Genomic DNA, 26703 nt, shown 5'->3' on the forward strand with positions numbered 1-26703 from the left:
CAGTGACACTTAAACCCTTCCAGGTCTGGTATCGGAAACGGTAGACAAAAGGCCTATACATTACCACGCTTAGTCCTCACGGTGCACCCCCAACAAAGTCAAGGGCATTATAGATCCTGTGTACCTGTCAACGTCTTTGAAGAGGTTGAAACTCCAGTAGCCTTGTTTGTCAATTATGAAATGAAAATTGAGCAGTGAAAATCCCTTAAACAAGACCCTAAACACTTAAGTAGGTTTACAAAATCGGTTAGTGGATACAATTGAGAAGTTTATGAAGACATTTTAGTGACTGATGAGTTGTACATTTGGCTTTTAAGGTCCATTTACATCCAAATGAATAAATACAGTATCTACATCAGCAGTGTTTTCTGGCCTGAGAGACAGCTGTCAATGAACTTTCAACATATGGCATTCTCTTAAACAGTGGGAAACGATTAGCCTTAAGCGCCTGTAATCCAATAGACCTTTAGTCCGCTTTGAGGCAGAGAGAGAATGGCAAGCCTGAGGGTTTGAGTGACAACTTCAGAAAATAAGACTAATAACTATGCATTTAATTATGGGCTTGGTATTTTGATCAGGATTTTATAGACTAAGCTGACATTTTAAGAGGCTTGCCACCTTGGGTCTACCTTGGAGCATCTTTTGAAAATAATAACCTGTATAACAAATGAATACATGCTAAAATGCTATTTACTGGAGGCATGATAGATGTGCTGCAACTTGAAATGTATTCTATATATGGCTGAACTTTTGTTACAGTAGCTAAATGGAATACATTGTCCTTTGGCTGGGCTTCAGTGAGCAAAGCATATTCGTTCACAAAGTGGCTCGGAAAAGAACTTCACATGAACCCACACATGATTTAAATCCACAACAATGGCTTGAAAGTGATCATATGTCTATTTCTCAATACATAAAACATGGTTATTTTTGTCACTGATCCATAGAAACTACTCAATTAATTTGACCTCCTTCCCTGATGCGATTAGACAGTTATACGCTGGCATCTGTGTGGCAGTATTTATAGCAGGTCTTGGCTGTCGAGCAGGATTTCCCCGTTTCACACGCTCTCTTGCTAACTCACTAATGAGATGCAACTCTGTCACAGATCTATCTTGTAGCTGGCTAGTGGAGGCGGGGGGTGTCGTATGACTTGAGAATTTAGAAGTGGTGACGATATACTGCTGACCTTCCAGTATAACTTGATCAAGAGTCCTGATGTCATAAAGTTAGAGAGAGACTCCCATGACAAATTCTTCCAAGTTCAGTGTTGATGTTTTGAATAGTGGTGTCACGATTCTCCAAACACTTCTTGAACTCTATCATGTTTGTTAGAAAACTTTTTAAGATGGAATTCGTCCATCTGCTTTGATATGAGATGGAAAACTGAAAGGATGAACGTGCAGACATGTAATTTGGATATAGCTGTACATCCCACTGACTGTCCTATCCTTTTGACTTCATTGTAGCAACACTTTTGGTGCATAATATGTGGTTTGGAGTGTGTAAGTGTTGGTAGGAGTATAGGTGTTGAGGACAAAAGCTGTGCCTTGTGCCAGTAGGATCTCCTAGCTCTCTAAATCCTTTTATAGTATCCCTTCCCCTCCTTTTTCCCAGCTCATCACAGCAGAACACGCACAACCTACCATCTTTAGGCAAGAGTATCTCTGCACTCTGGGATCACCAGAAGGACAAACACCCTGCCAATGTCCTGAGATTAATTACCTGATATTAACAGATTAACCCTTCTCTCTCATTTACAGATGCAAAAAAAGTGATTTTCATAAAATCATATTCTTATCCTTTTGTTTTTTTAAATCCTCTTTTATCTCTCTCTCTCTCTCTCTCTCTCTCTCTCTCTTTTCAGTTTCCTCTGGGGAGACGAGCAGCCTGTGATATCTATTGGCATGGCGTTTCCTTCCATGACACTGACAATATCGTCTCAGGGCAGGTGAACAAGTTCCCAGGTATTTTACCGCTTCTGCCGCTCTCCTCTCCTATAACCTTCAGCTGATGTAAAGCACCCGACTCCAGTTCTTATTGAACTGTAGGTGGAGAGATGGCTTTATTTCAGCTCGCAGTACTTCATGTGTACTCAGTATTCTATAATCACAACAGGAGGGATTTAGTTAAACCCTTACTGATCCCCATTGCTCCAATGCTAACCTTTTCATGCCATGGCAATAATCATTACTTATAAACTCTCGAGATTATTGTATCAATGTACATCACTGGAGTCTCCTGGTTTGCATTGATCTTCCTCTAGATGATACCTGTATCATATTGAGTTCTATCTCCTTACAAGTTCATGTCTGTTTTTCCTTCCTTTTTTAGTCCTTCCATAGATTGTATTTGCTTTCCCCGAGCATTATCATTTCCTCCTGACGCCTGCCTTCTGAAACAGTGCTTTCTGCATTGCAGGAATGATTGAAATGCTGAGGAAGATCAACCTGAGTCGGGCAGTGCGGACTATGCAAGAGTTGTTCCCAGAAGAGTACGACTTCTATCCCCGTTCCTGGATCCTGCCTGAGGAGTGCCAGCAGTTTTCCACACAGGTATAGTTGCATAACATTATAACAAAAGAATTGTGATACTGGACATGATTAGTGGAGGTTTTTCTTTTGGAATAACTGAACTAAATTGTTGGCACTGTTTCTGACTGTAGTTCACAAGAATAAGATGACAAAAGATTAGAGGTGAGGGTATGTGTAAAAAGTGAGGACGGAAATCTTTTTTTTTTTTGCAAGGGACAAAAAATACAGTGGATAAAACGATACAAAAAAAATAAAAACAATACTAAGAATGCTAAACTAAGCTAAAACAGACACGATTACGCAAAAGAGTAATTTAACATAGAGGTTACGATCGTGTTAAATTCAGCCAGATATAAAATACATTGATTTAAATGATTGTAATTATGATAATCATAATGATGATTTCACAGCAGACATTTTGACTTGACACAGCAGCATAAGCACAGGTGTTACTAATAGCATTAACGATCGCTAAATGCCATGCAAGTGCACCAGTAGGCCATGTTAATAAGTCAACATGCATAACAGCATTGGCCTGGACTTGGAATCCCTAAATGGAATGCAACAATGTCATTAATAACATCTGTGCTGTTCCTGCTATCACAAGTCAAAACAGGTCTTTTTTATCTTTTTAAGTGGCTCATCTAAAAACATAAATTCCTTATATTATGTCCTTTGAGAAAGCAGCAGATTATGTCAATTATGGATAAAGATTGCAAGATGAATTCCCAGTATGGCTTTATAAATAAAAGACAGCTCTGAAAAGTAAAGTCACAGACGTTCTTTTTGCCATCTTCCTTCCCCTGAATTTTCTAAATTGGTCATATTTTAGCAAAAACAACACAGATGCTGAAGTTGTGAAATCTTCTGTTGTCTAATACACTACTAGTGCTTTTTTCTCTCTGTCCACTGTAACTCACCATGCTATACTGCAGCAGTAGTGTTCTTAATGGTATGACTTGTTTAATTTGTGTGTCATGTGCTCGCTTTGTTGCTCATTCTCCTTGAGGGGAAAAGACAGACTGTACCACATTTATGAATATTACCCTTTATGGTCATCTGGCACTTCTTAACACATGGTTGAATCTAGTATGATTATTTTGTAAAGGAAACACGTATGACAAGGAGGGAGAGCCCTGAGGAGAATAGTGGAAGAATGAGCGTCCCTCAGCTGCTTTTCCTTGGTTGACTACAGTGAGCAAGCATGTCACAATTTACCAACAACAACCAAAAACAAGCCTTAAATGAAAAGCATTTATCCAGATTTGTGTGTTAATTAATTTAGGAGAAAAGTTGATCAGACAAAAAGAAAAGTGTTTTGTTTTCATCACTGTTTTCTCCATGCCATTTGAGCAGGAGGATAAAGATTTCTATTTGTCAATGTTATTTTCTTAGCGCGCAACATTCAGATTTGTCATCATATATCATTTCAGAAGTGTGTGTGTGTGTGTGTGTGTGTGTGTGTGTATATATATATAAAAATAAATAGCAGCAATGTAATATAGCAACAATGTATTATATCCAGCAGGGGGCACCAGAATATCATCAAAAGACACAAATCATAAAGACTTTTATTCAAAATGTTCTGTATGTCACAGTGCCAATGATTAGGCATTAGATAGTCAACTAAATGAGTATTACGTAAAAAATTTTTTTAAAACTAAAACAGAAATATAAGGCTCGGCTTTGACTTTCCATGTATAATAAATGGTTTTGATTTGGTCACATTTGTGAATACAAAAATCTAACGCCTGACTCAAAAGGTACAAAAGATGGATGTTGTTTAGCTTGTAGCTAGAGATAAAGCCTATACCCTATAGATGGATGGATATAATACACCTAGAAGATGCTAGAAGTCAAATAAGGGAATTTATTTAACCATATTGCTTATCGAGGGTTCAGCTCTGGAATTATGGTAGCCACAATTTATATATATATATATATATATATATATATATATATATATATATATATATATATATATATATATATATATATAAAATACACACACACACTATGGCAACAAACACATATTTGCTATAGATAGAACTATTACCATTACTATAGTAATACTACATGTAGATATAGTGGTGTCCTGAGCAGAGAATTAAGTCCCACTCCATCTCTGTGTGTTGTAATCCGAGCGTCTCTGTTTTGTTAGCCGTTCTGGCCGTGCGTGGATGTGGCTTTGAAAAAAAAAAAAATATACGAATTTCACATATTGGAAAATGGTCTGTGAGAGCTGTGTGGAGGCAATCCCAGTCCGCTGTTCTTTTCAGTATATCGAGTAAAAGTTTTTAAATTCAGAAGATGAACAGTGACTTATAAGGTTTGTATTATAAGGTTGTTACATTTTTAAAGAAGACTATGTTCTTTATGACAAATTGTTAAGGACCTATGATGAATTATTAACATCTTTTCAAAGCACTATCAAACTTTCATCACTCAAACTCAATCACATAGTGTGTCTAACCTGTGTGATTCAAGTGTTACCGATAACAGTCCTTGGGGTTTTTTGTTAAATGATCCTTTCTGACTCCAACCTCTACTGTAGATTCGCATGGTGAAGGAGAACGATGCCACAATAAATCCCACCTTCATTGTCAAGCCAGATGGGGGCTCTCAGGGGGACGGCATCTACCTCATTCGTGACCCCAGTGACCTAAAACTCATGGTGGGTACACAGGCCAAACAGGCTGTGGTCCAGGAGTACATCCAGAGGCCCTTACTCATTGACAAGCTCAAGTTTGACATCCGCCTCTACGTGCTGTTAAAGTCCCTGGAGCCGTTGGAGATCTACATTGCCAAGGAAGGCCTGACACGTTTTTGCACTGAGCCCTACCAGGTAGCCATGACGGTGCTATTGATGTCAGCAGGTTTACTTTGATGCTGTTTATTTGCTTTGATGCCATGAAACGTGTGCTTAAACTTCTGGACAATGCAGATAATTAAGGTCACTCTTATTCTGGTTGTGTAGGAACCAAGCCAGAAGAATCTGAGCCATGTCTTCATGCACCTGACCAACTACTCCCTCAACGTCCACAGCGGCAACTTTGTCCACTCGGACAGCCAGAGCACAGGCAGCAAGCGCACTCTCTCCAGCGTGCTGTACAGGCTGGCAGCTAAAGGCGTAGACATCAAGAAGGTGTGGTCAGACATCATCGCCCTTGTCATCAAGACTGCCATCGCCGTGGTACCTGAACTTAGAGTCTACTATCAGTGTGATATACCGCCTGGCAAACCGGGACCCACTTGCTTCCAGGTGGGTAGTGGCGTGTGGGTAGTGGCTACATTCCTACTGAATGTGTTCAGCAGGAATGTAAATGAATATGCATGTATTGTTCACACATGCACGTCGCTCGGCGTGCGTTGCATTTCCCCCTACTAATTTCCTAGTTCTCCTTCTCCATAAACAACACGAAATCATGGAGAGTCTTAACTTTTCCTGCTACGGATTTCCCACCGTGGTCAGAAAACACAGGGGAGACACTTTTGGCGTTTTTCCATTACATGGTACCTGCTCGACTCTACTCTACTCGGCTCTGCCGCGGTGCCCCGTCCTACATTTTCCATTGCAGATTACGTACCGCCTCATGCTTGAGGCGAGCGTTGCTGGGTGCAGGAAACTGCCGTGACCTAACGCGACACACACAGAATGTCGAAGGTGTGTTGTTTTTGATTCTCGGCATGTGGCTGTTGCCACAGCCAGAAGACAAATTTTGTTTCAAAAGAAGCTGGAGGCAGCAAAAAAAAACACCGCTGGCTAAACTATTTAAAAATGGCGGGTTTGTTCAGGACACCCCCGTCTGTCGCTAGCAATGATGATGCAGTGATTAGTGACGATTCTCTCTGACCATTCAGTAGTCTGCAGGTTTTCACGTCACCTTTTTGGTATCTCCTCAGCTCGCTTGGAACCTGGACGGAGGTGGTACTAAAAAAAGGTACCTGTTAGCAGGTACCAGGGACTTTTTTTTTCATAATGGAAAACCAATAAAGTAGAGTCGAGGCGAGTCGAGCAGGTACCATGTGATGGAAAAACGCCCATTTGTTTCTCCCACAATGCCTCTAGTCGCAATTTGCTCCGAAGCGAATCGCCGTCACTCTCTCACTTGGTCTACCACACACTCCCCACACACACACACGCTGGCCCTGCTATTCTCTTAAAGAGATCAACGCACACACCAACGCACAAGTATAAACTTCAGGCCACTTAGGTAGGCTACAGCGAAAGCTCTGCGTGGAGCCTCTGCAGGACCATAAATCAAGCTTTACAGGGAGTCAGGATCTGCAATGTCCATTGAAGATAAATGTCCATAAATCTGTTTACAAATCATAAAACTTCAAATCTTCTCTCATAATCATTAGATTCAGACATTTTCTTCTGTAAAAGTAATCCAGGTGATCTGCACAGTGCGAACAGGAGCTGTAGCCAAAGCAGCAGAACTGTCATGAAGCAGATGTGCCAGAATCTAAACAAATAGACTATAAGGCCAAAAACAGGGAGGTGTGCTGAGGTTTAAGCTCAATATTCAGACAATCGCCAAGGTCCATCCGAAATAACTTCATTCTTTTTTACCATTTGTTGTTCAGTGCATGACTCAAGCTTGATTGATCTTGTACTATGCATGACAGATGAGTTGAAGTTAGGGATTGTCTCAAAAGTACATGCTATTTGGCCAAGTGAGCCTTTAGAACATTTGTTAATAGCTTTCTCCTTTTCCAAAGACATTTCAAACTAACTTCTTGAGCTCCTCCTACTACATACAGTCAGGTCCATAAATATTGGGACATCGACACAATTCTAATCTTTTTGGCTCTATACACCACCACAATGGAGTTGAAATGAAACGAACAAGATGTGCTTTAACTGCAGACTTTCAGCTTTAATTTGAGGGTATTTACATCCAAATCAGGTGAACGGTGTAGGAATTACAACAGTTTGTATATGTGCCTCCCACTTTTTAAGGGACCAAAAGTAATGGGACAATTGGTTGCTCAGCTGTTCCATGGCCAGGTGTGTGTTATTCCCTCATTATCCCATTTACAAGGAGCAGATAAAAGGTCCAGAGTTCATTTCAAGTGTGCTATTTACATTTGGAATCTGTTGCTGTCAACTCTCAATATGAGATCCAAAGAGCTGTCACTATCAGTAAAGCAAGCCATCATTAGGCTGAAAAATCTAAACAAACCCATCAGAGAGATAGCAAAAAACATTAGGTGTGGCCAAATCAACTGTTTGGAACATTCTTAAAAAAGAAAGAACGCACCGGTGAGCTCAGCAACACCAAAAGACCCGGAAGACCACGGAAAACAACTGTGGTGGATGACCGAAGAATACTTTCCCTGGTGAAGAAAAACACCCTTCACAACAGTTGGCCAGATCAAGAACACTCTCCAGGAGGTAGGTGTATGTGTGTCAAAGTCAACAATCAAGAGAAGACTTCACCAGAGTGAATGCAGAGGGTTCACTACAAGATGTAAACCATTGGTGAGCCTCAAAAAACAGGAAGGCCGGATTAGAGTTTGCCAAACAACATCTAAAAAAAGCCTTCACATTTCTGGAACAACATCCTATGGACAGATGAGACAAAGATCAACTTGTACCAGAGTGATGGGAAGAGAAGAGTATGGAGAAGGAAAGGAACTGCTCATGATCCAAAGCATACCACCTCATCAGTGAAGTATGGTGGTGGTAGTGTCATGGCGTGGGCATGTATGGCTGCCAATGGAACTGGTTCTCTTGTATTTATTGATGATGTGACTGCTGACAAAAGCAGCAGGATGAATTCTGAAGTGTTTCGGGCAATATTATCTGCTCATATTCAGCCAAATGCTTCAGAACTCATTGGACGGCGCTTCACAGTGCAGATGGACAATGACCCGAAGCATACTGCGAAAGCAACCAAAGAGTTTTTTAAGGGAAAGAAGTGGAATGTTATGCAATGGCCAAGTCAATCACCTGACCTGAATCCGATTGAGCATGCATTTCACTTGCTGAAGACAAAACTGAAGGGAAAATGCCCCAAGAACAAGCAGGAACTGAAGACAGTTGCAGTAGAAGCCTGGCAGAGCATCACCAGGGATGAAACCCAGCGTCTGGTGATGTCTATGCGTTCCAGACTTCAGGCTGTAATTGAATGCAAAGGATTTGCAACCAAGTATTAAAAAGTGAAAGTTTGATTCATGATTGTTAATCTGTCCCATTACTTTTGGTCCCTTAAAAAGTGGGAGGCACATATACAAACTGTTGTAATTCCTACACCGTTCACCTGATTTGGATGTAAATACCCTCAAATTAAAGCTGAAAGTCTGCAGTTAAAGCACATCTTGTTTGTTTCATTTCAACTCCATTGTGGTGGTGTATAGAGCCAAAAAGATTAGAATTGTGTCGATGTCCCAATATTTATGGACCTGACTGTATGTACTACTACTACGTACAACCTTCTTTTTTAAAGGGATAATGGCCCAAAGTGCTATTGTGACCCATTTTTTGGTCAATAACTTTCTAAATGTTTCATCATAGACACTTAAAACCAAATTTATTTTCATCTGTGCTTCCTCACGTTATATACACAACCACCAGTTTTTAAAGAAGTCATGCAATATGGACCAATGCATTTTGGACTTGTATTTTCCACTGACCTCTCATTCTATTTTCTCTATTGATTTTCACCCAAACCATTTACAGTATACAGTCTACTTTATTAAATGTAATTACAAGTTTTGTTTTCTGTCTCAGATATTAGGTTTTGACATCCTGCTGACAAAGAACCTGAAGCCTGTATTACTAGAGGTCAACTCTAACCCCAGTATGAGAATAGAACATGAACAGGAGGTAAGAGTGAACGTAAACATCAGTGTTATCGTAGTATTATCATCCCTGTCATTCACTTTGCTGAAATAAATATTTGTGTTTGTCTCAGGTGGCACCAGGAGTTTTTGAATATGTTCCCAGTCCGGTCGACGAAGAGGTCAAAGTTGGTGTGATCAGGGACACCTTGCGCCTTATGGACCCTGGCCACAAGAAACCTTCAATGTAAATACACACACTTACATACACGCACAGGAAACACACGGTTCTTACATCGTCCTCTTTTTGTCTGCCCGTCTAACCCTACAGTCACATTAGCTAGAAGAGACGGCGACAAAGCGACAGGCTGCCATTCATTTTCAGTGGGAGTTGCCGTTTGCCAGCGACAAGCAACGAGCTATTTTATGCAAATGCTGAGCGATAAAGCGACTGCCAATCGGAGTGAGGCAGCGTGAGGGCAGCGTGTGACGTATGTACGTTGGTTGCTCGAGTCGAAGAAAATCATTCAAGATGGCGGAAACGCTTCTATCGAGAAATAAATGTTTTTAAATCCAAAAACATCGTTCTTGTGACTTAACAATACCTCTGAAGTGATTCCTAAGACGTGCTTGAAGGTAGCACATTAGCTACAAAATAGAGCGACACACACTCGCTTGTGGGCGCTCCTGGGCGTGCCTAGCCTACTCCTGGTTGCTTGGCAACAGTAAACAGAAATTCTCCGGTGCTACCTTCAAGCATGTCTTACAAGTCACTTCAGAGGTATTTTTAAGTCACAAGAACGATGTTTTTGGATTTGAAAACATTTATTTCTCGATAGCAGTAACTAAATATATGAGATAAAATGCCAAACATATCAGATATATACAGAAATACAATGTCCTGAAGCGTTTCCGCCATCTTGAATGATTTTCTTCGACTCGAGCAGCCAACGTACATACGTCACGCTGCCCTCACGCTGCCTCACTCCGATTGGCAGTCACTTTGTCGCATCGCTCAGCATTTGCAGAAAATAGACTTCTTGTCTATTTCGGCCTCGCCTTGCTCGTGGCAGCGGAAAGCTCGTTGCTTGTCGCTGGCAAACGGCAACTCCCATTGAAAATGAATGGCAGCCTGTCGCTTTGTCGCCGTCTCTTCTAGCTAATGTGACTGTAGGGTTAAGAGTCCACTTTTAGGGACATGATACCTTATTCTGCTCAGCTCTGTACCACTCCGCAGCTCTCCAAAAGCCTGTAAAATAGAAAAATTAAATTCAGCTGAGTCGAGGTGGAAATTCACACATTAATGTACAAGTCTGGTGGCTCAATCTCTCTATGGCTGACCGGTCCCCTGTGGTGCCTGGCAATAAATCTCGTCTACCATTAGGGTTTGTGGTTCCTCACCACCCCCCCTCTTAATCTGTTTTTCTTCTGTGACAAGAGGATTTACTGTTTCTATTTCACCGCAATCTCCATTTCTTGCCTCTCTCTCCCCTCACTTCTTTCTGGCCTCCTCTACAGATTATCTTCTATATCAGATATTTGATCTGCTTTGTTCTGCAAGTAACAGAGATATCTTCTCGGGGATAATACCCACTTAACTATTACATTCATGACCAGTAACACATTGATATAATCCGTCTATAATAAATTTAATCCTCGTCCCTCCCGCATTGCTATATTTTGATCGAGCTAGACTCAGCAGAACCACATATTGTACTCCGTGAATAACACTACAGTATAATGCAGTATTCACATTAAAAATTCTGCTCTTTTCAACTAATTCCTATCTACGTACTTTTAAAGACCCCCTAATCCTTTAATCATAATTGTTATGTTGACTTAGACCTCAGGCCCTGAGTTAGTGGGGTTTACTCAAACCTTTACATCTCTATCTTTTACATTAAACTATTTTTGAACTTGAACAATAACCGATTACTCCACTACCCATTTCAGTCATTTTATGATGTCAAATGTCAAACATTCTACGGCTCCACCTTGTCAGTTGTGGGAATTTGCCACTCGTCATCGTCTTATGTGATAGTAAATGTGTTATCTTTGTGTTTTGGACTGTTGCTCAGACAAAATAAGCAATTTTGAAGATGTGACCCAGAGCTTTAGGAAATTTGTGATGGGCATTTTTCATTGGACCAAACGATTTAATCATGACAATTTCAGGTAGACTGATGAATTGGCTGGGCTGATATTAGCTTGTTGCCGGTATATTAGTATCACTGTAAATGGTTGATAAATACGTTAAAACATTCAGTCTACAGTGTTACATAGATTACCTGAAAGCACTGGGTAGTTTATTTTCAACTGAACCACTCAGTACATACCTTTTTTTTTTTTTCTTTTTTTTTAAATGAAACAAAATCAAAGGATCCTAATTGTTTTCTGTTATGTGTACAATTTGTTGAACTTCAATATTCGTAATATTTGTAGCTGTGTTGTAATTCTGATTGAACATTAGGCTCTCAATCACATTCACTCTCCATTTAAATTGCTGTGTGGACAACATTTGTCCATCAGTTTACTTGAAACTAGAAAGGTTGGTAAGGAGTAACAACAAATGAGCCTATGGAGATGAATGTTTTTGTCACTTTTATTGACAAAAAAAAGTTTGTCGCATACATGACATGCAAAATAAGTTTCAAAGTGCGGCATTTTTGGTCAAGTCCTACTTATTTTAAACCAGCTACAGCCACTGCCCTTTAAAGGATCTTTCTTGTTACAAAATGCAGACTTCTTGTTCTATTCTAGACACACACTGACACTTCTTTCTCGAAATGTTAAGCCTCCTAAAGCCAATTAAGTAGTACTATATAAAATATCACAGTGTGAGTGTCTGTAAAAGTGTAGCACTGCTTATAGTGAGCTGTAGAAGAAACTGACACCGACAAAGAGAGGGTTTATAATGTTTTAAATTCTCCCGACCGATAAAGGATTTTTAAGGCCGATATCGATACAAATATTTGGTGATTTTAAAAATCATATATATATATATATATATATATAAAAATATCTATCTGATTTTTAAAAAGAAAAATATATATATATTTTTGTTTTTTAAATCCAGAAACGCGTAACAAAACAGATTTCCCTGACATTCGTTATTTGTAGTTATTTTTTGAGTCCTCACTAAAATAATGATAATGTAGTTTAAAAAATAAACTTCTTTGTTTTATTGTCACAACTGAACATCAAAATATATTAAAGTTATGATAAAAATTTATAAAAATACAAACTTAAGATATAAAACTTAAAGGGTTAAACACGAGTGTTGCCAACAGGGAGGTTGTAGAGCGCCCTCTGGTGGACAAACTATGCAACGCCAACACTCATAACATGGTTGAAGGGTGTTTCGTTCGTTTTTATTTTATTTTTTAAATATTCATTTATCGGCCATTATAAATGCTGATACCAGTAGTTTGGAAAATGCCTAATATCGGCCGATAATATCAGCCCGCCGATATATTGGTCGGGCTCTAATTCTCATGTATTTTTACGTTTGCAGAAATCTACCATGACACTATATAGAGACTATAGAGCGCAATAAATCATAAGATAGCAAGTGACAGTAGTCTATCATCAGGTATTAAGGTGCAGGTCTAAGGGGGGTGTAGTTAGAGATTTGTGATACTGATGATTTGACAGTCAGCACTCGGCTGTTAAATAATAAAAATCATTATCAATCAAGGATTGCAGATAAAAAGAGGATCCAGACTAAGGGTAAAACTAAATCAACGGCTGTCAGCTGAACCTCATAGAGTGCATAACAACACAAATTAGGATTGTGATATTGAAAAGAATTCGCAAATTAAAAAATGTGGGCCTCTTAAACACCAAGATTTAGTATTCATGTCAGGTTGTGATTGCAAGGAAGTGTGCTGTCAGCTTTGCAGATGTTGACTGAGTTTTGTGGTTTTGGGGGGTGATATGCTGATTATTTTTCAACTAGCTAGTGCTAATATTTATTAAATTAGCCATCATATTGGATATGCTCCAAAACATGTACTCATCACTGCAGCCAACGACACGGGCACAAAATAGGATGCCATTAATCATTCAGTTACACAGTCTGTTCTTTGTGTGTTTACATGGACGCAAAGGCAGATGCATTGAACATACATGTTATTCTGGTAGAAAAAATGCTGCCACGTTGGATGCTACAGTGAATTTTATCCATTATCCTTTAAAAATAAAAATCCTGCAAACAACATTATAACAATAGTTATCGGTGTCAGTTTCTTAACAATCCTGAAAATGTATTTTATAGATTAAAAACAAATGACTCAGTCTTTACAAAATAAATGTGATACACTATTATAAGTGACTCTATTAGATTGTTAATACTGATCTGTCAATATGTAAGAAGTATTTTACTGTTTTTAGCTGGTCGATTTTATTATATATTTTAGATAATCGAGTTAAAATAATTAGTTTAGTCCAGTGGTTCTTAACTTAGTGGTCGGGCCTCTTCAAAAGTTCCCAAGATACAAGTCTGCATTTCTTACTTTTTTTTTTTAGTTTTTGCTCATCTTTCTTGTGAAATACTAGGTAATAAACAATTAAACTTATAAATAATCAAATAGAATCATCTGAGAAGTTTAGAGAGAAAATGTCTCTTTGGGGAAACTAATAAAAAAGACAATACATTGGTTGATGTAAGAGATCACACGCCAATAACATTGGAACCACTTGTTTAATTTTTAACAATACATATTGTATGTATTTTATAAGCTTATTTTTATGTGCAACCTTAATCTGAAAAGTAACTACTAACAGCTGTCAAATTAAAGTGGTGGAGTAAAAAGTACAATATTTCCCTCTGAAATGCAGTGGAGTAAAAGCATAAAGTAGCATTAAAGTCTAATACTCAAGTACAAGTACCTAAACAAACTTTACTTCAGCAGGGTATTTGAGTAAATGTGCTCAGTTTCTTTTCACTATCGGCACTAGCGATGCTGAAGCCAAAAACTCCAGCATTCAAGATCCACCTAAGAATGAAAAAAGCTAACACGATTAATGCAAGCTTTTCTGAAAATGTGACTGCTGATGAAAAACCAACTTCACTGGCTGATTGAGGGAAATAAGCAGGGGAGACGACAATTGGGTAACCATTTTACATTAGAACCAGACAGTCTTTTGAATGGTGTTTTAACAGTTTTTGATGCTGAACTCCACTCACAGAGTAAAATAAATTTAAGGTATGCCAGTGGATTAAAGCTTTTAATAAGAAGACATGATTTAAGCTGCCATTCGCTGCATAGATTTAGATTCAGTTCAGTTGTATTTTAATGAAGAAGGACAGATTTATTTTTCTTCTAACTTAACTTTCAGAGTCCTTAACAAACAGTCTTTTTGGAGCACAAACAAACTGTTCCCGACATTGTTTTGGGAGCTTAATTCATTTGTTTACTGCACAGATGGTGCACCTGTAAGTAAATGTACTTGCATTGTGGTCTCTGACAGCTGTTCTACAGTGGAATGGATGGGATTCAGTCATTCAAAACGCAGAGTTTAGACTGAACTCGCCAACATATTCATTTAATTTGTCAAGATGAAGTGAAAGAGAGGTGAGAACTGACCAGGCGCACAACACAAAAGTGCAAATGAGTAAAAAAAGGTATAGCTATTTAAAGGAGACGGAGTGAGAGCTTATGTAAGAGAGAGAAGTTAATATCAAATGGCAGAACAAAGTGGGGAAACTGTTGAGAAGAAAAGGTGGAGAAAAGGTGGAATAATGAGGCTGGTGTGATGGTATCAGAGACTCTGACATGTACTTCATGTACCCAGCTCATTAATCCTGTGTACGGTGTGTCTGTGAGTGATTTATTAGCCATTATCAATGGTGTATGTGAGTGTGGGTGAGAACAAAAAGTATATATTTATAGACACACTGTTTTTTTTAAATAGGGTACAAGGGACACAATTACTAAGACATAATTTGTATAAAAAGTAGGGCTGTCAGCGTTAACGCGTTAATCGCGATGTGATTAAGGGCCGATGCGATACAATTTTTTTTAATCGCATGCCGGCATTTATTAATTTATTTTACACTTCACTCGGCTTCGCGTCGTGCCTAACCGGCTACTATTTTGACCCTTTGCAGCACCGTTACTTATCATCAAGCTGCCACTTCCTCCTAACACAACTGACTGAAAACTCTTTGAAGATTCATCACTACCAGCAAACCCTTCCACGCTCTCACATTTTTACAATGTCATTTGATACATTATTATAAGGAATTTGATTTATAGCTGCTTCAAGTTTTTATTGGTTCTTGTGGTTGTGTGGATAGGAACAATAGAGAAAAGGGGGTTAAAGCTATAGTGTGTAGTTTCTGTCTCCCCCATGAGGAATTCTTAGTAATGACAACAAAACTGTCAGCGCGTCCACATGATACAAGCCTTCCGTGACCTCCTCCACGCAGTTGCTTGTAGCCAAGGAGGACATGGAGGATTAAAAAAAACATCCTCTTCAGAAAGACTCTTCAGAAGAGGTAATTATTTTCACTCGAGCTTCTGCGCGTAAAAGTCACCGGACGACACAATCTTCTGAACACAGCCATACTGCGAAATACAGAGAGAGCGGTGTGGAGCTGATAGTCTTAATTAGCTTTGTAGTAACTCATTTGGCAATGGCTTGAATGTAACGGACGTTCATTACTATCAAAAAGTTACGCACTAAAGCTTTAAATCATTTATACACACACACACACACACACACCCACCAAGTGTATTGTTAGCTGTGGGAGAGTAATTAGTTTTGAGTGTTTTTGTAGGACTTATGCTCTGAAAAAAACTCAGGCTATGAATTCAGATTTCTGAAATGGAGTGTGCGGAGACTTTTGACATTGTGTAAAACCCTTTGAAGATTTATTCACCAGGAGGCCAGAAATAGCATTTATACCGGATAAATTAGGCCTAGCCCTCACGTACACTCAACTACCATTTGGCACCAGACCTCTCTGTATGTCTTTTTAATAACCTGTCATTCTTCACCTTTTACCCTCTTGCTTCGCCTCCATCATTTTCTTCTCTCCGTCTGCTGGGAATGTTTGTCGATGTTCCCCTCACTGTCTTGCTGGCTGTCAGCTTCCGTTGAAGATGTGTCCGTTTTTAGCCAGGCCTGTTCTGCCTAAATACATGTGGGTGGTGTCCTTCTGGCTGCTGAGGGATGATTGATTCTATTAAACATTCAACAGTGCTCTCTCAGTGCCATTCACACTGCTTACTAATTCATGGACAAAGAAACTGCCTCATAAAAGTCAGCAGTTATGAATCCCTTTGACGTTATTGTACCTCTGTGTTTTGCTTTGTTGCTTGTGTGTTATGTGTTGACCATAAGAGTTGTCTTTAAAGGCCCTGCACACCCACACAGGTGTTTTCATTATTCTCGCTGATGAGACCCCTATGCTCAGGTTGCTATGATGGGAAATAGTTGAGTTCACTGCACTCCCTGAACTACTAAGAGTGATAGAAGTGTGGTAGTGCCCTACAGTAACAGGTGCAGCAAAGCTAACACGAGAGGGAGGGACAATGTCAGTCAAGCACATTGTGTACATGCCCACACATTCCTGAGGTTAAAAACACACAGAACGCATGGCTTCTCTTCATTTTTTTTATGAGAAGGAGGCTAATCTCTCTGGAGCAGCACAATGGGATAGCTGGCGGTGAGGCACAGGCAAGTGACATTCAAAAAAAAAGAACTGAACTAAAAGAAGTGGAAAAAAGGCAGTGGGGTGGTAACCAATAACACCTGTAACTTATATATTATTATAAATGAATGTGATTTGATTTCAATGTGAGCCAAGATCATTACAACAGGGAAAACCGCAGTAAACTGCATTTGAATTGACTCTTTGTTTCTCTGGATTTTGCTCTTTAGGGCTTCTTAAAGGTACCCTGTGCATTTCATTAGTATGAGAACTTTGGTAATGTGATACACATTTCTTCCTTTTTTTTTAAAGATTGTTTTGGGCTTTTATGGCCTTTCATTGATGGGATAGCTTTATGACAGGAAAGGGGAGAGGTGATACACATTTCTACCAATGGTTTTACCCTATTCCACTCATCGACAAGTGGCGCTAACAATATGCCAGAAAAATGCGTGGAAAAAGAAGATGGCAAGCTAGCCAACATTTACAATGATGATTATAAACAATGATCAAGTTGTTGTATGAGGAAGGAAATGTATTCAACACGTTAATTAGGCCTTGATGATACGCACAATGCCTTTTTTGGAAAAACTGAATCTAAGCTGGATTTTGTTCAGAGGCTCCTGAGTTTTTTTTTTTTTTTAAATGATTGCGAGGGCATTTCATACCTCATAAAACATTTTCAAAGCCGTTCTTTTGATATTTTGCATGGAACTCCCATCAGATACTAAAAAGGCTGCGACATGAGGAGTGAAAAGAGTTCTTTATCCTTCATGAAACATTATTCTTCCCGTTTCCCTGCCAAGCCAGTCTGTAAGTGCAGACTCGAATGAAAATCTTGGTGCATTTATCTACCTCAGGTAATCTGTAACTCAGCTGACAAATCTCTCTGGGTTGGCCTTATGTTCTTGTGCTGCAGGGGCTGAAGGCCATTACTTAAGGCCATTTTATGCTTCTGCGTCGAATCAACGGCGTACCCCCGCAGACCTCTCTGCGTCTACACCGGACCCTACGCTGTAGCCTGACGTGCACCTCTCGAAAAATGTAGCTACACGTCGCGGCGACGCACATCTCTTGGCCATGGCTTGGTAGTGTTGCATTTCCCCCATAGACATATATATCTGGACGGAGACCAGTGGAGGATATTGGAAGCACTTTTCCGGTGATGGCTGAGCGTTACTGAGCAGCCTCCAACTGAGAGAGACGACGTAAATGTGACGTGAGCAACCTGTCTGAAAGTTGTAAGTCTTCTGGTAGCTGTGCCAAGAGAAATCTCAATCATTCCGAATATTGCAGAGACGGAGAGCGTAGGTATACGTAAGGAGATAACATGGACACAGGCTAATTATTGCTAGCTAAAATGCTAGTTAACATTAGTAATTAAACTTAAACAGCTAATGTAAGTCGAAACTGCCTGCGAGCTTCTCCTGTACTATACGGTAATTCCTCTATTATGCGACAGTAAGTCGCATGGTTATGACACAGTCGTTAGTCTATTTTTACAAAAACATCTGCTACGGAGCCATAACGTGAGATACAAGGTAATGGAGCCTTTTATACGTTGTTGTGTTTCTTTAGAAATGAACAGTGGACAAATAAAGTCGGAGAGGTAATGGCTTGGTAGCATCAAAATGCCACCATAGGAGCTACGCGTTCCTGGGAGAGGCTTACCCCCTTGATTTCCCCCGACTCATTTCCTGGTTCTCCTTCTCCATAAACATGAAATCAAGGAGAGGGTTAACTTTTCCTGCTAAACATGTCTCACCATGGTCAGAAAGCACAGGGGAGACACTTTGTTTCTCTCACTATGACTCTAGAGTCACTACTGGCTCCGAAGCTAATCGCTGTCACTCTCTCTCTTCTCCCTCTACCGCACACTCCGCACGCACGCACGCACGCACGCACGCACGCACGCGCACACACGCCGGCTCGACACCTACACCAGCGCACAAGTATTAACACCAGGCCACTTACGTAGGCTACGGCGAAAGCTCTGCGTGGAGCCTCCGCAGAAGCATAAAACAGCCTTTAGCCCTGCTGCTCAACAGCACAAAAAGCAGTAAATGTAGGGACTTTTTTAGTCTTTAAATCTCCACGCTCGGACAACTTGCTTATAAATAAAAAAAAATTAAAAAAATGTCGCTCACTGAAATACAATGCATTATGTATTATTTCATGGCCATAGTTCCCAACACGGGGAGGAGATTCCAATGGAGGCGGAGACACAAGAGAGGAGTCCGGATGAAGGAGCTCTGCCCTCGCTGTGTCTGAAGCAGGTCTACCCAAAGTACACCAAACAGTTCAACTACCTGCGGCTGGTGGAGCGGATCGCATCTCTGTTCATACGCTTCCTCGGGGTCAAGGGAAACATGCGTATGGGGCCCACCGCCTTCCGAACCTTCATCAGGTACAAACTTTATTTATTTATTTTGTGAGATCTCCGTTAGCTTCTGCCATAGCAGTGGTTAATCTTCCTGGGGTCCACACAGTCACAAAATGTCCAAATAAAACAAACTCATAAAAACAAGGATGACATCTTATACAAACGCATGCATATGTAGTCTTATTTAGAGTGTAAGCACTTTTTGATTCAGTCTTGGGTCTAGCGATAACTGGTATGGCCCACATGGTATGTGTATAAACGACGCAACTGTACTCGAATAGAGCTGAAAAAGATTCAGGACTGCCTAAAAACAGCTAAATACAGCTTTTCTGTAATCTGGCTTCCGCTGAGAGCCGTAACAGTCAGTGCATATCAATACTACTACTAGCAGCAGCTGATTTTGATCTTATTGAAGTATATCGAGACCCGTTTTATTAGCAGTGGACCACCTTTCTCATATTGTTGATATGTAGTGCCTAGGAAAGATGTTGATCAAGTGTAACTCCTTGAAGCCCTGTATAAAAAAGGTAGAGCTGGGGACTATGAGCTAGTCTCCTTCTGTTTCCAAATATCATTAATATACTGTAGATTTAGATATGTTTAAAATCATATTTATTGAGCCAGTATTTCATGCATATCTTTTCTGTAAATCACATTTCCTGTGATCATAAGGAAGACATTATTATATTTTATAGTTTTTAATGTCATGATGGCACCACATATAACTTGTTTCCAAACAGCCAATCAAATCTTTGCATAAAGCGGTTTTGATATTTCCCAAAGACCTTTTCCTTCTAATTGACAATATGTTTGAAAAACATTTTGACTTTTTTGTTTTGACTGCACAAGGGATGACTAAATGTTGTTTCAGTTGGATTTTAAACATGTGGACTGACGTATAAGATTTTTTATTTCTGATTATTCCTGATGGCATTTAGGACCTGCAAGCTGAGCAACAGTAACTTCTCTATGGCTTCAGTGGACATCCTCTACATAGACATCACACGTCGTTGGTCAGGAACGATGCCCGATTCTAGAGAAGCAGGTAGGACACACACACGCACAAAAACAACAACCCCCCCCCCAAAAAAAAAGAAAACTGTAGAGGACAAAGAGTCGGAGCAAATAATGTGGTTGGAGATAATTACTTGTCATTCATTGTCAGATTCCCTCTGACACTGCACTACCATAATTGAAATGAGCTGAGATCACAATGTGACAGCAAAGAGACTATCCAACATGAATTATTCAGGCATTGCACCTTGCGAGGAATGTTTGCGAGGAATGTTTGCGAGGCGAGGCGGATGGATGGAGATCACATAGACCAAGATGGAAGGGTCTGTAGGCCTACAGAGGAGATTGTGAGCTGAATTTAGAATGAGCTCATACATGTTTAGTAGGGGTGGAACGGTACATGTATTCGTATTAACCCGAAAACGGTACGGGTGTCTCGGTTCGGTACATGAATTTACACGGAGAATACACGGTATAAAAATAAATAAAACTTGCGTGCAAATTAATTAATGTAATGCGGAACTAATGTTAGACACGCGGTTCTTTAGGGACACCTAATCTGTAGCCCTGCCCTTAGCTCTGAAGCTCCTGAGCTCCACCTACACGTCGAGTCAGTCGGTCCAGTGAGTCCACACGAAGCAAACTAGTCCCTTCCATATACAACCAAACATGGACATAGCTGTATCCCTTCTCGCCTCGACCACAAATGGCCTCCAGGCCTGTTTGCTTTGCTGTTTGCTCCGGTATTAGCTGTTAGCTTGTCTTATTTTGTTTACAAGTTACAGATGGAGTCTGGAGATGATGCAGGGTACTTATTGTTTACTGTTTACATCTTACTTTATACACTTCAAGCTGTTACAGCTAGCTCAGTGGACAGCCTGAGACATGCACAATAAAAAAAAATTGCCTTCTGCATTTTTGGTTTGCTTTTCCCTCCATTGTACCGAACCGTGATGTCTGAACCGAGGTATGAACCGAACCGTGACTTCTGTGTACCGTTCCACCCCTAATGATTGGGGAGATTGAAGTGTCGGGGTCCGTTATTTCTGTGTATGTGCTTTGGTGGATTTGTGGTAATCGAAGAAGAGGCATAAAACGTTTCATTGCTATTTACATATTTATGATGGTGTTTTTGTCGGCTTATGCAGCAAAGTCTAAAAGGACACATGAAGGAATTTATTTAAAAAAAACATGCTCTCTTGCACCAGACTCCTGTGATCTGTAACCATTTTGATAAGTCCTCCAGCAAATGAGCTACCAACTCTCACGATGTTAATCCGCTTTGAATTAGCATCTTTATTCACTCCATTGAGTCATTTGTTTTCTGCACATTTGTCTTCCTCTTTTAGATCGCGTAACAGAGGCTGCACAAGGAAATATTACAGAGACCTTTGTTTTTCTCAACAGTTTATTGTTTTCCCAAACATTCTTTAACCTTCCGTTGCTCTGAACTCTCTGATCTAACACGTTTACATTTCAGGAGAGACTCCTGGGCTGTATACTAACAACAAGGTATTTTAGAAAACAATTAGGGTAACACCTAAAACATGTTTTCATTATTACTCTGTTGACTACATAGCTTTTAAATTAGTTGATTAAAAAGGTCATATGTATATTAGAATTGGGCAGATGGCATCGTCCATCACAGATGGTTTACAGTCATCTACCACTGGGCCCAACATTGTGATTTGAAAGCCCCACCACCAACCTCCCTTGGGAACTCTAAATTGTGCGTTTGTGTGAATGTGTTGTCTGTCTCAACGTGTCAGGCCTGTGATTGACTGCCGACCTGTCCAGGGTGTATCCTGCCTCTGGCCCAATTTCAGCTGGGATCTGTTAAGGATAAGGGGTTACTGATGAATGGATGATGTCAAGACCTGCTGACCTTAACTGATTAAAGGTGCTGTAGATACGATCCAGGACTTAGCCCAAACATTTTTTTCAGTCCCTCCCCCCTTTCTGCTAAAGCCCAAAACAGTCTCCTAAGCCCCTCCCTCCACAAGGGAGAATGAATGTGTGTGCATGAGCAGTGATTGACACACAGTTTGACACCCCTCAGCAAATATGACAGAAAGTTAGTTTTATAAGTCTTACCTACTGCACCTTTAACTTGATCTAAAGTCGATATTTCTTTTGATAATGAGAAGATCGATACCACTCTCATATTTGTCCGTTAAAGCTATATTGCACGACTATTTTATATTATTGAACGCCCGTTACATTTATGCCATTGCCAAATGAGTTGATACAAAGCTAATTAAGCCTATCAGCTCCACAAACTCTCTGTATTTCTCAGTATGGCTTTGTTTACAAAATGGTGTCGTCCGGCGGCATCCGCACGCAGACGTTTTACGTCACCGCTGAGGAAGAACAGCTGCGTTCAGCTTTGGAGACAAAGAGGACATAACAATTTCAAGATAATTACCTCTTCTCAATATTCCATCTTTGTTTTTAATCCTCCATGTCTTCCTTGATTTGATGGGATAACAGCTATTAGCGACTGTATGGAGGAGGGGCTGGGGTGGTGCGTGATCGCCGAAGGCTTGCATCATGTGGATGCGTCGACAGTGTTGTTGTCATTACTTAGAATTCCTCATGGGGGCGACAGAAGTCGTCTGGTCTAAAATGATCACTACTCATTCGCCACTTGAGTAGAGTCTCGGTCGGTGTCTTGATGTCCAAGCTAGCAGCAAGAAGCCACAGTTGGTTCCTTTCTGGATCTCCTAATGGAAATTTGTGGAAACTTTGTGGTGCCCATCTGTTATTTTTACAATTTCTAAATGCACACTGAATCACCATGTTGCCTAGTCCTTAGTTTCCAATCCAATGCTTCAATACCACTGTACTAGGCTACTACTAGGTGTCCGACTGTAGTGCACTTCTCTGTTTACTTTTCAGCGCAGTACTACTAACTGGAGCGAAGTAAAATTCCCGCCGCTGCTGAGAAACTAGTCCCTTAAAATGTAATGCGATCATTGAGATGCAAGGGTAGTTTTATTTCTAACATTATTCTATCAACACAGACATTTACATCGATAGTCTGGCGTTATAATTGATTTGCCTCGGGTGTACTGTGGAGTGGTTAAGACTGTTTTTAGTAGCAGGCTAGCGGATACTGTTGACTTGCTCTAGCCTAGCACCAGCGAACTCTGCAACTGGATGGACTGGATGAAAAGTGTTAAACAGTCTCCACTGATAAATAACACACGGCTAACTTGGAAATGAGGTCCTATGTCCAAAATTCTGAACCACCCCTTTAAGTATAAGGCAGCAAATAGTTAGCTCAAACACTGGCTACAGGGGGGAAAGTTAGCCTGGCTCTGTCCAAAGGTAACAAAATCTTCCTACAACAACCTCTAAAGTTCACAAATAAACAGATTTTTTTTTTTTGTCCATACAAAAGGTGAACTATTGGCATTTTCATTAAATTCTTAGATTCCTTCCTATGTCTCCGGCCTCACCTAAACCACGCTGTTCTGTTTTGCAGGTATGGGACTACAAGCATTTGTGGAAGCCTTTTTCTACCTGGCAGGTCGGAGGTTCAAATCCCTGGTGCTGAGGGAGCAGGTAGTTTCACTACTCCAGCTGTGCGAGGCTCAACTGGAGTCCCAGTCTGGCGTGGAAGAGAGGCGCTCTGTGAGCTGCAGCAGGGCAATGCCACGGGCCGTCAGGACGCTGGGCCTCACCAACCCTCAGCTCAACTCTCCGGCTCCGCTGCGAAGGGCGTCCAGCCAGGACTACCGGCTGCATCAAAGACTCAAGCCTCGCACACTCAGGGCCAATGTGGAGAACTGACGAGAGAGGGCTCCAACTAGGCATTCCACTCCCAAAGACTGCCTTTAGCCTTCTCCACAGGAGCAGGGAAATTAGATGTCCATCTCTCCTCTGAAGCTCCCGCAAGGGGGGGGGGGGGATGATGGGAGCTGAGAGAAGGACTTGCTTGAACCCTGCTGGCTGACTTGCAAGAGGACTGTTCTCAGACTGATTGCTTTTTCTTCAGAGGAGGAAGATGTCTACGGGGGGTGGGTTGGATCATTTCTTCTTCCCCTCCTGGTGTGATCATATATGAACAGCGTGGTCCAGTCAGGAGGGGAGGGTATGGCTGCTTTTAATATACTTACTGATTCTACAGGGCAGCTATCTGCTTCCCTTCACCTTTCTTTGGCAATACCCACACTGAAACAAACTTTTTTTTCAGGGATAACATTAGACGCTCCAGCTTCACATTCAATGCAGTTAAGGGAGTGTCTTTAGTGTGTGTGTGTGTGTGTGTGTGTGTGTGTGTGTGTGTGTGTGTGTGTGTGTGTGTGTGTGTGTGATATTCTTGATTTTGCACAACTCTTTGAACTATTACATTTGCACATAAATGGATGACTGAGCATTTGTGTGGGCATATTGTGTATGTCTGAGTGCGTGTGTACTGTACTGTATTTATTTGTGTTTAGCTCAATGGTGAAAGACTATTTACAGCCAGTGGCCCAGCTGTGCATCCTAGCTCCATGAGTCCATTAGTGATGAGTTAAGTGAATAAGTATTCAAAGGGAAAAGGCCGTGCCGCCACTTATCCTCTTTCTGTTCAGCAGCTATTTCAGTCAGGCAGCCCTCAGACCTCCAGCGAACACATTTTTTTAGGATGATTACTTTGTAGCCACACAACTGCCATTGGGAATTAGTTATTGCATGGCACAACATTTTACAGTTTACTCGGATGCATTGTTTCTTAAATGTAATTCAGTTAGGTTTTGTAATTTAACCTCATCCAATGTGTGACGTAGCTACACACAAAATGATTGCCAACCAGAAAGGTTGTAGATTGTCGTAGATCGTCGCTGTTATTTTTGCATTATTTAACCTACAGATACTCATCGGAACATTAATATTTGAATTGTATGTTTGTTTGTTTTACACCATGACTATGAAATAAATTAATCACATGCAGACCAAGAATTAAGTGTGATGTGTTACACAAAAGAACAATCAAACGTATCACTAAAAACAGCTGCAACGTGTGCAGCGGTTTAACGGACGGTGAACTAAACCTGTTTCCTGCTAATACGTACTGAATGACGATATATTTAACTGCAGTATGTATTTAACATGAAGTAGATTTATGACGTTAACATTGATCCATCATATGAATAAAATGTATTGATAACACTTAAAAAAATAAAAATAATTTTGCTCTTTGAACCGAGTGTGTGTTTTGATGTGTGTGAAGGCCATTAGAAGCACTTTTCCGGTGATGGCTGAGCGTTACTGCGCAGCCTCCAACTGAGAGAGACGACGTAAATATGACGTGAGCAACCTGTCTGAAAGTTGTAAGTCTTCTGGTAGCTGTGCCAAGAGAAATCTCAATCATTCCCAGTCTTGCAGAGACGGAGAGCGTAGGTATATGTAAGGAGATAACATGGACACAGGCTAATTATTGCTAACTAAAATGCTAGTTAACATTAGTAATTAAACTTAAACAGCTAATGTGAGACGAAACTGCCTGCGCGCTTCTCCTGTACTATACGGTAATTCATCTACTATGCGACAGTAAGTCACGTGGTTATGACACAATCGTTAGCCTATGAATGAATGAATGAATGGCAGTCAATGGAATGCTAACGGGAGGTGATGGCTTTTTAGCATCAAAATGGCGCCATAGGAGGTTCGCGGTCCAAGAAGAAGCTTACCCCCTTGGTTTTAAACAAGGTTGATGGATGCGGAAATATCTCCATTTTTTAGCATGTTCTTAGAACTTAGATATGTTTCACAGCACAACCATCTGCCAACAAGTCATAGTATAGTATATCGAAAAAAAAGAAAAAGTCATAGTATGTCGAATGCAATGTCACAGGTTTAAAAGTGGACCAAGAATGAGCAGGAGACAAGTCACAGACAGAGTTCTGAGAAAGTGATGGTGAGATGTTTGCCCTAACATCTCTGATCTTATTTACAAAACAGTGGAGGAATTCATTGCAGTCCTATTTAGATGACACAGTTGTTTGAGGGCCAGAAGGAGACACTAATGCATTAATGGTGTCAAATAAGATTCTGGGATTGTGCTTATTCAAGGATATAAGCTGAGAAAGAAGCAAGTTCTCACCTTTCTCAGCATCTTGTTTAAAGTAACCCTTAGTTCTTTAAGGTGAAGCCTATGAACCTCAAGTTTATAAGATTTCCAAAGACATTCAACTTTTCTATGATTTCTCCTAAAACTTTGGATTGCTTCATTAATCCAAGGACAAGGTTTTTTATGGGAGATGATTTAACTGGTGCTACGTTATCTAAAATTGACTATTAAAAGACTGGATAAACACATCTGCATCACTGCATCC

General features: G+C 40.4%; 1 protein-coding gene across 1 annotated transcript in view; it reads left to right on the forward strand.

Annotated features, from left to right (window-relative positions):
* The window catches only part of ttll11 (tubulin tyrosine ligase-like family, member 11), a 28960-nt gene extending 3390 nt beyond the window's left edge, over window positions 1-25570 (forward strand). The window contains exons 2-10 of the mRNA XM_078271810.1: window positions 1868-1967; window positions 2422-2555; window positions 5089-5379; window positions 5512-5796; window positions 9274-9369; window positions 9458-9570; window positions 19169-19390; window positions 20305-20411; window positions 23868-25570. Coding sequence (XP_078127936.1) covers window positions 1868-1967; window positions 2422-2555; window positions 5089-5379; window positions 5512-5796; window positions 9274-9369; window positions 9458-9570; window positions 19169-19390; window positions 20305-20411; window positions 23868-24175 — 1656 coding nt within the window. The 3' untranslated portion in view covers window positions 24176-25570. The remainder of the gene's footprint in view (window positions 1-1867; window positions 1968-2421; window positions 2556-5088; window positions 5380-5511; window positions 5797-9273; window positions 9370-9457; window positions 9571-19168; window positions 19391-20304; window positions 20412-23867) is intronic.
* Window positions 25571-26703: the final 1133 nt, after the last annotated feature.

This window comes from Sander vitreus, chromosome 16 (assembly GCF_031162955.1).
Source record: "Sander vitreus isolate 19-12246 chromosome 16, sanVit1, whole genome shotgun sequence".
NCBI classification, from domain to species: domain Eukaryota; kingdom Metazoa; phylum Chordata; class Actinopteri; order Perciformes; family Percidae; genus Sander; species Sander vitreus.